Source organism: Python bivittatus, unplaced genomic scaffold (assembly GCF_059951505.1).
Source record: "Python bivittatus isolate LINGU-HERP-01145 unplaced genomic scaffold, Pbiv_v1 ctg000080_np1212, whole genome shotgun sequence".
NCBI classification, from domain to species: domain Eukaryota; kingdom Metazoa; phylum Chordata; class Lepidosauria; order Squamata; family Pythonidae; genus Python; species Python bivittatus.
This window is the reverse complement of record NW_028277035.1, coordinates 28108617-28121324: the sequence shown is the minus strand read 5'-3', so window position 1 is coordinate 28121324 and position 12708 is coordinate 28108617. Positions and strand designations below refer to the sequence as shown.

Here is a 12708-nt window from a genome sequence, read left to right as displayed (position 1 = left end):
TGACTTACTAGAATGTGGGTCGAATATCGACCGGCTCAGTATATGTTACAGTATAATGTTTAGAAGCAAGTATTAAAAACAACATTTATTGTTCAACTTAAAAAGGACAACTGAAGTTTGCTTTTCTCTTTGTTGAATAAAATAACAAGCTTGTGGCTAATAAAACAAAGTTTCCTCTTGGATACAGATCTTTAATTCTTTAGAAATATCTTTAGCCTTATTGAACTTAAGTCACTGTTACTTAAACGACTCACTCCAAGTGCTGGAAGTTATATGAACTTCCACCCAAACCTCCCAATTCCTACTCTTCCGGTTGACAGTTTGCCTCCAACAGAACTTCAGCCTTCTGCAGACTCTAGCCCAGACTTTCTCAACCTTTTCACCCTGGAGGAACCCTTGAAATATTTTTCAGGCCTTGGGGAACCCCTGTACATTCAGGCTCAAATATAGTCCAGAAGTTACAAATTTATTATATTTGTTTCATGTGTAGGCCTGTTATGTGCATTAACAGTGTTCTTAAACTAAAAATAAAGAATGAAACTTACCTCTTTAATGTGAAACCTGTGCTTGTTTTTTGCTGCACAAATACTCAATTCTGAGCCAAACTTGAGATAGTGGAAACATTTCAATATGTTTCCAATTTTGCAACATGATTTTTCCAAACACTCAGTTTTCTTTTCAATCCAAGAATATTGTCACTTGAAGTCAAAACATTTTCTCCAGTGCCTTGCAGAGACTTGTTCAGTTGGTTCATGTGATGAAAGATGTCAGCTAAGTATGCTAGTTTTTGAAATCATTCTCCATCTTGAAAGTACTCAGCAAAATGTGGAATACTGTTTTCTTGAAAATACTCTTGCAATTCCGCCTTCAGCTCAAACACCCTGCTGAGAACTCCTCTGTTGCCATTGCTGCATTTGTAAGTTGTTTACAGATGAGGCACAACGAAATAGGACAACTGGGATCACCAGTCCATGTAAAATCCATTGATAAATAGCTTTTATTGTAAAGATAGACTTTTTTTTTTTTAGTCTGTTCATGTACCAGTGCAGGGAAATGCCTGAGAAGATTTAAATTTTTCATTATCATCGTTAAACCTATTGGTATTGCCCATTCTAGAATCCTCCTCTTCTGTCTCACACATCCTCTTCAAAAATTGCCACATTGGACCCTCAGATGTGACTGAATAAACATGTATGAAATCTATTTAAAATAATGGGATAAAATAACTACAGGAAAACCACAGGGAAAAGATGCGGGAAGGAGAGACTGATGTCACAGACTAAGTTGGACAAGTCCTTTATTTTCTTGAAAAATGCATTTTTCTCTCCCTTTCCTGCAATATATTCCTCCCTTCCTGCAATATAACATTCACCTGTTATCACCGGTCTCCCCTATCTCAGGTCAAAAATTTAAGAATGGATTCAACCAAATAAACATGGTCCTACAGTGCACTACCAGAGAGCTCAGAAAGAGTTGTAATTAGATTTTTGTTCAGGCTCTGCTCATCACTGCAACAGCGCATTGCCTGAATTTGAAATAATTGTTTAAATAAATCATGATCTCCCAGGGAACCCCTAGGGACCTCTTGCAGAACTCTAGGGTTCCATGGAACCCTGGTTGAGAAACCCTGCTCTAGCCACTCCTTTAGGAATCTAACTAAGAGAGATTCCAGTTTTACATTCTTTGAATTACAGGATCCATTTACTCAGTCATCCCAGTAACCATGACTTGTTTAGGTTAGCTTCGCCTACTCATATCCAGCATGTTGTCCAAATCTGGACTAATGTCTGATTAATGATTTGCCAGGAAAATGAAGTGGGCTATTGAGTGGCCTGCAGCAACATCTTTACTGCTCTCAGGTTGTTTTTCAATATCCCCTTCCCTCCCATATGGAAGCTTTGCTTTCACAGCAAACGGGCTAAAGAAAACATTAGCTTTTCCTACAAATATTGAGGGGTCTTTTGTGAATAATAATAATAATAGCAACAACAACAACAACAGGCCCAACAGTTGCTAGAGTATGCAAGCAAAGGAAGCTAAGAGCTGTTTTTGAGTGATTAACTTGATTGTCTGTGGAATGATAAGGAAATTAGACCCCTGACCATAGTTAATTTTAAGTGTAGTGGATTATATGAGTGCTCTATCTCTCTCTGTGTAAGTGTAATGTAAAGCCTCAAAAGTCATGACTTTGTTATGTTAATAAAAAAAAAAAGCCGCAGACTGTTGGAGTGTGGGGAAAGGACAGGACATTTCTAGATACACCCACACTGTTCTCTAAATTATAGTGTTATTTACTGTTTGATTGACTATGTGCCATCAAGTCATTTTCAACTCCTAGTGATCACATAGATTTTCTCTATGAGATGCTTACTGTTACAGTGCTGTTATAAACATAATTTGTGCTTATTTCTAATACATATAGTGTCCTTAGCTAAACAAACTATACATAATTTCTAGACAAGGCTTTTTATGGTTTAACTGTCTTGCTTCTTCTTTTCCTGATTCAGGTAGGTGTTCCTTATCATAACTTTGATGCGCTCGCTGCTTTTACAAAGCTTCCAGACTTTTACTTCTTAGGCTTACTTTTAGCCTAGGGACTAAGCTTACTCTTTCCTGAATTTGAAATTCCAACACCTTTGTCAAGCTTTCCTTGCTAACATCCAAATGTAGCAGTCTTCCACCAGCCAATCTGCTCTGCAGATCTCTCTCTCTGACCATGTTTTTTCCTGCTGGGTTCTCAGCTACAGATTTTTTTCCCCCAACTATTCTTTGATACACACATTATCTCCAGTCGACGCAGCACAAATACAACTCCAGAAATGTCCAACAGCCTCCATTGCCTAAGAGATCTGCCCTTTATTTAGTTTCATCAAAAGGCAGACATGCCTGCTCCCAACTGAAGGGAGATTCTGCATGTCTGTGTGACAGTTTGCATTGTTTTGGCAAGGAGAAAAGAAAACCACCTTGAGACCACCTTACAACTCTATCCCAGTCAGGGCTTCCTACCTTGCCAAACACTTTCCCTTTTCATCTCTTCCCTACCCCTGACAATTGCTTATCTGCCAACAGTCCTAGTTTGAAGATTTTGTCATTTTCTTTGAATCAGCAGAAAATCACTTGACTCGCTCATCATTTGATTTTGTATCACACTGAGGAATGTAACAAATTAAAGAAAACCATAACAAATTAGAAACTGATTATTAGGTGCTTTAACAGTGCTTTTTGGATCAAAGAAAAATAATGTGTTTATATAAAACTATTTTTACTTTTTGTACAGGATTTCTTCTGTTTCTCAGAGGATTTATCAATTATGCAAAGGTTCGGAAGATGCCCGAAACATTTTCTACACTCCCCAGGACAAGAGTTCTCTTTATTTACTAAAGGTAATATACTTCAATATACTTTGCTAATTTCTGGTGTGTGTGTGTGTGTGTGTATGTTTGTGTATACGCATACACGTGTTAGAAAAAACTAGGAAATTTCACATTTTCCTTATGTTATTTACAAAGTTGATTTATGTTATTTGTTTCATTTGTTGTATTTTTTGTATGATCACAAACACGTTTTTGTAATTCAGTCTATTGGCTCTTGGAAGAAGCTTCCAAATTGCTTTATGAAAATGTATTTGAGATGTATTTCCTTGACCTATACACATACAACTTCATTTGCCAAACAGATGTTCACTACTGAATTAGAAGACCCAAGGAGTATAGATATTCGTTCAAAAATAACATGCCTTAAAATACTTCCATAGAAACTGTTATCCATGAGAAACCTGCAGATTATCTATTCAGGACAGTAGTTGAAAAATGAAACTTAAATTAGATGTTATTAAATTTGTACCTATTACAACTGAGCCTTCATTTTCCTTTCTCATTTTTCTTTTTAGCCAGCCAACAGCCACACAATCTGTAAGAGTTTGCCTTTCCTTCCAGTAGTTAATGGGATACATGATTAGATCACACACAAAATGAAGATTAATTTAGCAGTATGGAACACTTAGGGAAGAAAAACACCATCATAACACCGCATTAGCCACATAAATACACTTGAACTCGAAAAAGTTTTTAAAAAAACTCTTTAATGCTTTATTAGGGATTTTTACACTCCCTGTAGCCCTCCTGATCTTAAATTCACACTGAATTACAAACTTCCTGACTTCTAAGTTTCTTTCAGTGCTAATGTCAAAAATGGGTTTGACTGGCAGGCTACTCATATTCTTTTGCTTCTGCTGAAATCAGTAATTATATTATTTCTCTGAATGTAGCTTTTATAGATAGAAGCTGCTTGGCTCCTTGTAACAAGGCGCACAGAAATAAAAGTACTGGTTGGTTTGGTTTAAATATTCACAACATAATCATTATGTGGTTTGTTTGATTTTGGCTTGGAATATTGTGTGAGCCCAGCCAGTTGCAGGTACTATATATTTTAAACCATGATTAAATAGATCATGGTTTGGCATGATACATACACTCTAGTGTTATTTGTGTTGCAATATGATCGAGATGCACTGACCCCAAAGAGAGCCTGCCTGAATTATGTGGAACTTGCTTCAAAATAAACACGGGTAGGATCATATGCTTCATCTTTCTTCTGTGTTTAGAGGCCTTTGGTTACCCTACATACAGCCAAACCCTCTCTTAAACTTTGATTTGTAAGTGATTATCTCTGTGTTTCTAATAAAGGGGCATTAAGTGGAATTAGGTAGTCTGTGTGGAAATAACAACGAAGAATTTTTAAAAATTAAGAATAGTGGGCAGTTTTCAGTGTAAGATAGCTCCTAATGCCTTAACTAGTTACATCTTCGCCAGCTTTTAAAAAAAGTTTTAATAGAAAGCTTACCATGACTGGTCTTTGTAGGGTACTTAATATAAACTCAGGAAGCTTTCATTTGTGGTGAGGATGATTAATCTCAAAGCTTCTGTGATTTTGAAGAAAACTCAGAAAATGTGACTGCATCTGAGAACAATTATGTACATTGATACTGCTTGAACTAGGGAGTAAATGAGAAGGTTTGATTATTTTGTGGCTTAATCTCTGCCTGATTGTTTGAATGAGTTTTTCATTTTTGGCATGTGTGTATATGTTTAGTTTGGGATATATGCGTGTAGTATTTGGTGAATTTTTCATGTTTAGAGTTAGTAATCTCTCTGCTGGCAAGAATTAATAGTCTTGATTGAAAAGATACGTAGTTTTCAGGGTGTTTTTCTTTCTTACTAGACACAGATATTCTGTTATACTCAAGAGCACAACTGGGAAAGAAATTTCTGATCCATTGTAAAGCATCTGGAGCTGTGAGGTCACTCCTTCATATAGGGGGTAGGAGTCTATCACAGGGCCTGAAGTATCAAAGGCTTTTCTACCCATTCAAGACAATTAACTACAAAAACCAGGACAAACTGTATATAATTGATTGTACACTGCCCAGAGTCACTTGTTGAGATGGGCGGCCATAGAAATCAAATAAATAAATAAATAAATAAATAAATAAATAAATAAATAACAGAGCACATGGACATGGGATTAAAGAGTGACATGAACAGTATTTCTGAATAAAATGTCCTTGCTTAAGTTGTATACTTCTTTTAAAAAAAATAACTTAAATTTTAAAATAGAAACAGTAAAAACTAACAAAAACTAATACTGAAGGAAGAAAATAAGAGAAAGAAAGAAAAATTAGAAAAAAAATGACCAAGGTCAAAAGTGCGAAAAAACAAAGAAAGCAAAAGAAAGATAAAGAGAGAAAAAGAAAATTCCCGTAGAAAAATCAAATCCAATTAATATAGATACAATTTTGTAAAATTAAACTTTTAACAAATAAATCTTCCCCTTTCACCATAAGTAGCTTTTATATCTTTTTTGTATTCTCCTTATCCTCCAGCTTTTTGCAAATAATTCAAATTACAATAAAACTCTAATTCTTCTTTTAAAGTTATATAGTCCCAGAAATAATGAAAAAACATCAAGAGAATTACTTGCGAAAGAAGGTCTCTCTTATGTTGAAAAATAGTTATATTCCAAAGTGATTTAGAAATAGGGTTTGGCTGGCTCTAGTGTCCATATTTAGGCTGCACCACAGTTGAGAACAAAGATGGATCCCCCACCTCCCAGCTGCTTGCTCGTAAGCTGTTCACAAACGTTTCTGTGATTAGCTTACGAGGAACCGCCATCCTGGAGATCGAATGGGTTGATTTCTTGCTTCCTCCTTAATCTGGAGCAAGTTGGGCTGGGCACTTGCTGCCAGTCACCAATCCAGCTTCAGTGCCGTCTCCCCTCTCACAGAGATGACTAAGCTACCTTTGTCCCCACCGGAAGTGTCCTGTTTAAGTTGTATACTGATTGGTATCCAGATAACAGCAGTTTTTATTTTAGTTGTTCATGTCACTAATATTTAGTCTGATAAAATGAATTTAATAATTTCTTGTGGAATTTGAAATGTATTACCACCTCAAAAAGTGTTTATATCTCTCACCAAATCTTATTTTTCTGTGGTTTATGGTTCTTAAATAATAGTAAACCACTCAAGGCCAAATATTCTTCCAACTAAGAAGTGGAAGTTCAGTTTTTGTTCTTATCTTAATTTGGTCAGGAGATGGAGGCTAAATATCAACTTCTCCCCCACCGCTGTACATTTAATTCAGTGAATATAAATAAATGGGTATTTGCTATTTGAATTGATAATTAGCAGCCCAAGGGATTTTTTTATGCTGAAGAAGCAAGATATAACAAGCATTTCACTTTTGTTTGGAAACTGCTTCTTGTAATTTTAGTTACATTAAATTGGATTGAAGAGTCAGCATGCCATCCTGTTTCATCCTTTTGAGGACCATATAGTTATTTTAAAAATTATTATGCAACACAAATTAACATATTCCACAGAAAATCTTTAATTTACCTGGGTTAAAGTTAACGGCTAGTAGTTAAAACAGTATAATGCTGTTACAAACTAGGGGGAATATTAAATTAAAATTTCATTGGAAGACCCATTCTTCAAAGGTTCCAATAAAATGTATTCATGATAGGCTGCTACCAAGTCAGCTGAACCTGCCAACTCACTCTATCTAACTTGCTGAAAAATTCTTGAGCATTGTACCAAGAACTTCTCCCTTCACCCCTAAGGCTCTAAGAAAATAGAAATAGAAAGGAAGGTATTTTGGATCCAGGGGCCTGAAGCCCCCAAAATAGAGAACTTAACAAACTTGTGCCAGTTGTGAAACACAAGGGGTAGCTATGTAGCAGCAATCTTGCATGTGGGAAAGGCTCTAAAGAGAAATACCCTTAATAAATGAAAGAAATCCAGTCTCAAAAGAAGTTTCTTGGGAAAAAGGAAATATAGGAAAAACAAGAGAAGTTACCAATCACAAACAGAATTTCATGCAAAATCAGTACAATCAGCCTAGTCAGGCTAGCTATTTAAAAGCTCCTTGAATAAGCTCATGAGTTTCAACACATGTCCCAATTTCATTGCGGGAGAATGTTTGGAGAGATATCAGCTATTTGGATGTTGTTAGGAAGACACTTCTCATTTCCTTTATTCTCTTCTTGATCAATTTTGTAGTATGTGGAACAAGACTGAAAGCCAGCCTTTCGGCGTAGACTGTTGCTTTGCCCAATCCAAAAAAAAAAAAAAAGTCCTTCTCTGATCTTGAGTCTAGCCAGCCAGTAACACCCACCTTCCTAATAACTTGGTAGAGTGATAAAGATGCAGTCTAGGTTTTGCCTATTGTCCTATTGCATAAATGGGATTGCATGGAAGAGGCTTTTTGGGGAAACAAAAACTGAGTTTTATTTATTTAGGCTTCTCACCATGGAATCAGCTTATCACATGCTTTAGGGGGCACTGTTGTGCCACACAAAAAAATGAGATTTTTGTTAAGAATGTTACCGTTAGGCATTTTAAAATGCTACATGGTTCAAGCAATGTTTTATTTATAAATTAAGCCAGCCCCAAATGAATAAATACAGGCAATCCTTTGGTTATTTTAGGTTGACTTAAATAATTCTAATACTACACATGAAGGTTCAGAAATGGCAGCCACATATTTTTGCATGTGCACGGTGTATAATCTGATGTATGCAAAAAGTGGGTTTTTCAGGGTTCCTGAATTGGAACTCTTGCATAAGCTAGAGAGTGCCTGTAAATTGAATACGTTTTGGAATTTTCTAGCCTGCCGAATAAAAAATCAGCAAGCAACAAAATGTACGTATGTATTTATTGGAGGTGCTTGCCTGCTGCTTCAGTTGAGCAAATTTATGCAACTTACAAAGCAACAGCAGTATCATCCAACAAGCAGCAGTATTCATAATGAAAGCTGAAACTATTTCTATATGTACAGAAAAGCAGTCCAAAAAGGATGCTTTCAAATGCTAATGTGCAGAGCCTCCTGGTTTGAAGCTCCTCTCACAAGTATTGTCCTAGGCCAGTTTTGCAGTTAGTGTGCATGGAGCTAATGCAATTTTTACTATTATGGTTAGTTAAATGTTATTAACTAAACTGTAGTTATTAATTGCATTTTATTGTTTTTTTATTTTCAGTATTCTTTCAGTGACATGTGAATTACAATTACAATATGTGTAAATAAAAATCAGGTTTTCATACTGTGCTTGCAGGCTGTACACCAGATATCAAAGTTATTTATTGACCTGATTCACACATTATACTAAACCAGAGGAAGGCAGCCTACAGCCTCCCCCCACCCTCATTTGTGATCCTCCAGCATCTATTTTAATATATTCCAGGGGTCTGATGTTATTGCTGTTTTAAATACAATTTGTCTAAACTGTTTTGAAGAAGATAGAATGGGTTTGGCCCAGTGTCTTCTGTTTCATTCTTCAAAAACTTGACATTATCAAACACAGATTGCATCAAACACAGATTGATTCAGCTATCAAAATAAAAGGCAACAACAGAGTGAAGTATGTAGAAGCAGTCAAGGAGACAAACACTTGTGAATTGTTATTCCATCTCCATTTATGTATGTAAAATGTTTTCTCAATATCTTTTAACTTGTTTTGTGACCATCCTTCTCTTTGCTGACATTTTGCTCTTTTCAGACTGAAGTCTTCTGGCAACATTTTCCTGCTTTAATGAATCCTCCCTCAAGTAATACATGGACATCTGCAGGAAGTGAATCAAGACTCTGAACACACACACAAAAGAAAAAAAAGTAATCACCTGCTTAAAATAAATAAAGTCCTATTGGAAAAAAAGAAGCATTTCTTTCTATTTGTTTTTAGATGTAAAATTTTAATAGCACAATGCAAACTCCTGTAATCATGAAATCATTAGTGGCTAATGTTTGAAACAGCTCTTGCAATCAAGTCTGTGATGTTACTAATAATGCCTTATATAGTATTTGTAGTCTTTTAAATAGCATGAGCTATTGCCCTGTAGCCAGAAGGGGTCAGTCTTGTTCTTTTTTTTTCCCCCCCTTAAAATGAGCTTGGAGTATACTCTCTTAGTGTAAGATACCGTAAAAATGCTGGCCATTGTGAAGGGGTGTTCTTGGAGCTAGAAACTTGTTTTGACTGTATTTCTGCACATAATATGTATCTGTTATTAAATAAAATGATAACAACTTGGAAGTAAAGCGTACATGCACAATCTGAATGTTTTTAAAGAATAACAGTGTGAGAATATTGCTAAGAAGATGGTAGAGATATGTATTAATTTTTGGTAATATATGATCAGTCTTTTATACAATTGTACTATATCCATTTTGGCTTGGGATCCTTGCAGTATATGTTGGTAATGTAAAATTCAAATAATTTGATACTGCCATGTGTAAAATCAGAAAGTCAATCATTATGTTTGATGATTTTAGGGTTCTTAAGGTAGTCCCTTTACTAATTACATTTCTTGTTTTTCTAATTTATGGTACATTTAAATATAGTTTATTGTATGTTTCTGTGATTTCTGCAAAGCAGTAATTCAGAGTCTATTATGTTAAAACTGTAAATATAGCAGAATGTTAATAAATGTCACTTATATTAGTAGGGTTTTCATTTTGCTATACACCAGTGTTCACAAGGAGACCTTAAGGGGGAAATCCTAAAACAGCCCAATTAAAGCATGCTCCCTCTCCATAGAACATTAACTGTTGGATGGCAAATGGGAAGGATGGAAGAAGATATGGCACCATTTTGTTGCAGGTCTCAATTTATTCTAAGGCCACTGACAGACCAAATAACTGTTTTGATCTCAAACATTTGCTTAATGGCATTGCCTGGATAATGTCTCCTAAAGAATATAGGCTTCATTATTTTTATTAAGCTTAAAAAAAATGTGACTCAGCCAAGTCCAGTCTAGGCATAATGTTTATGCTGGGAGGGATCCCATAGGGCAGAATATAACTATTTCTCATGCTTGAACTGTACATGGGCACATAGATGGTTACAGGTACAATCAGTGGCAATGTTTGATGGATGTGGCTTGCATGTAGTAGTTTTCAAGCGGCTAGGGATTCGAATAGTAGGATGATGGTGTATAGTGGGTACACATGGATTTTTTAGGGGGATTGTGTTGTCTTCTTTTAACAAAACTCTCTTAGGGCTTTCACTGGAGCTTCAGTTCCCCATCCCAAAATGGCAGAAATGATGCCAGACTTTAGCAACTCTGGTCAGAGTTAACTTGTGCGGGGGGAGCAAAAAAAGAGGGACATTTGAGGCCTTATGCAACTTCAGGGCCTCAGGTTCTCCACCTCTTTACTATGGAAGGCACTGACATAATGAATTTCACTGAATTCTTGTAACGCAGCAAGAATGTGTAGTATTTCTTTTGGAGTACATGAAACATATAAGGGATATGGTGAGCAAAGTTTATTGTAACTGGCTTGGCATAGCTCACTTGCTAATATGCTACTTCAATTTATTGCACCTCTTTAAAGCTTCTTGTTTTGTCAAAAATTATAATAAATCTTACTATATCTAGTGCTTTGCAACAGACTATATAGGTGAGAAAAACTTGCCCCTCACACTAGAGAAAAATGCTGACCATGTAAAAATACTAGGTCTCTTGTATTTTAAATTATATGTGTGTTTTTAATTTGCTTTGTGATGTAGAACGGTGTACAATAATTTACAAAAACAACTCCCCAAATGCCTTCTTTCCTTTAAAAAGGTATCACCAGGGATTAATAACATCACCTTCAGTAGAGATGCATTTGTTTCCAAAGAGGTGTCAAATCCTCTCTTCATTTCCTGAGTTGTTTAGACCAACATGCCTGGTAACAGTGATATTTGAATCTTTTGTGGAGGTATTTTGGGACAGCAGTGTTTGCAGTTGCAGAGAGTTGTGAATCCCATTGCTTGAGTTTTGAGAAAAAAGTGCATGCCTTCAGAGAGCTGTGGAAAATTTCTTGAGTAATAATTGCCATGAGTGGCAGGATCATTTTTAATACCAGTCACGTCACCTGAGCTATCTTACAGTTTTTCAAACCTTACTCAGTCTGCCATAGCCTGCAGTCCTATAGCCAGTTCCTTGATGGGAGGGGAATTAAGGTAGACACATATTAGATAGACACATAGAACTTTCCTGTAAATTACATGTCATCACTAAGAAATATGTAAGCAAAATGTTTGTTGTTTTTAGAACATGTCTGTTTTGTAATAAACAATGAAATCACATTAACAAGAGATGCCAGCTGGCTTTCTAAGTGTAATTGTAAGTGCCACTGAAAGCAAAGCAACTTCTAAATGGATAGGGCAGAAGTTTAACTATTCTCGTTCTCCATATGATGTAATAATCCAAACTTGATCTTTGTCCATAAAACTGCTTGTAGAAAAGAACATACATGAGAACTACCAGTACCTGATATTTAAATTTTAAATTAGCAAGTTTTAATACAAAAATTTGTCATTTGAAACTTTGGGGGGCAGGAAGAATATGGCTAGAAAGAGAAAGGTTTGAGCTGTTGGAGAACTGGCCTCCTCAATGCAAAGTTCTATCTGTGGAACTGGCAATGAGATTTTGAGTGCGTGTTTGGGGGATGGATGAACAAGGTTGTTTTATTCTGACTTGTTTTTATTTAGAATAGGGGTGGGGATTGTTTCTCTCAAGAGCCACACATGTTTAGAGATCATTTGATGGGAGCCACATGCTGGTGGGAGGGCAGGGCTGAAGCCAATAATGCAAGGAGATGAAAACCAAGCGAACAGGGTCATGCTTTTCTCTCACAGATGCCTCCCCCAATTCTTCAATATCCCCTTACCTTTTTCCCCACTCAACATATCCCCCAGAGAACAATGGACACTCTGACCAGGATCTAGGGTCACTGGGGACAGGTCACACACACCTTTAGTAGAGAAGATTCCCTCTGAATTTACACTGAGGAAATAAAAGGAAGAGTGAATAAGATTAACTATAAATTATGTTGATCCAGTATGAAATTAATAGGCTTAGGCATACCCTAATGATAGAGATATTTGGATATTTCAACTTGGCCCTCCTAGTGCCTTGAGGCAATTCCTCCGAGAGCTGAATGACATCTGGGGGGAATGATGGGATAGATTTTTGGTGCCCACTCCCATGCCATTATTAACCAAATGCAGGGAGCCTGGGAAAATATCTAGCCCTTGTTTCTGGATCTTGTCCCCAGTCTTGCCTTAGATATGGTGCTTTATTCATTATGAGAGTCCCCTGCTTGTTGTTCTGAAGTACAACAACCCAGATGCAACTTTTGCACTTTAAAACAGTAATAATGTAAATTA

General features: G+C 36.2%; 1 protein-coding gene across 2 annotated transcripts in view; it reads left to right on the top strand.

Moving 5' to 3' along the window:
- The window catches only part of NDFIP1 (Nedd4 family interacting protein 1), a 37813-nt gene extending 27820 nt beyond the window's left edge, over positions 1-9993 (top strand). For both annotated transcript variants that reach the window (XM_088133718.1, XM_088133716.1), the window contains exons 7-8: positions 3278-3383; positions 9055-9993. In XM_088133718.1, coding sequence (XP_087989844.1) covers positions 3278-3381 — 104 coding nt within the window. In that variant the 3' untranslated portion in view covers positions 3382-3383; positions 9055-9993. The remainder of the gene's footprint in view (positions 1-3277; positions 3384-9054) is intronic.
- The last annotated feature ends 2715 nt before the right edge of the window (positions 9994-12708 follow it).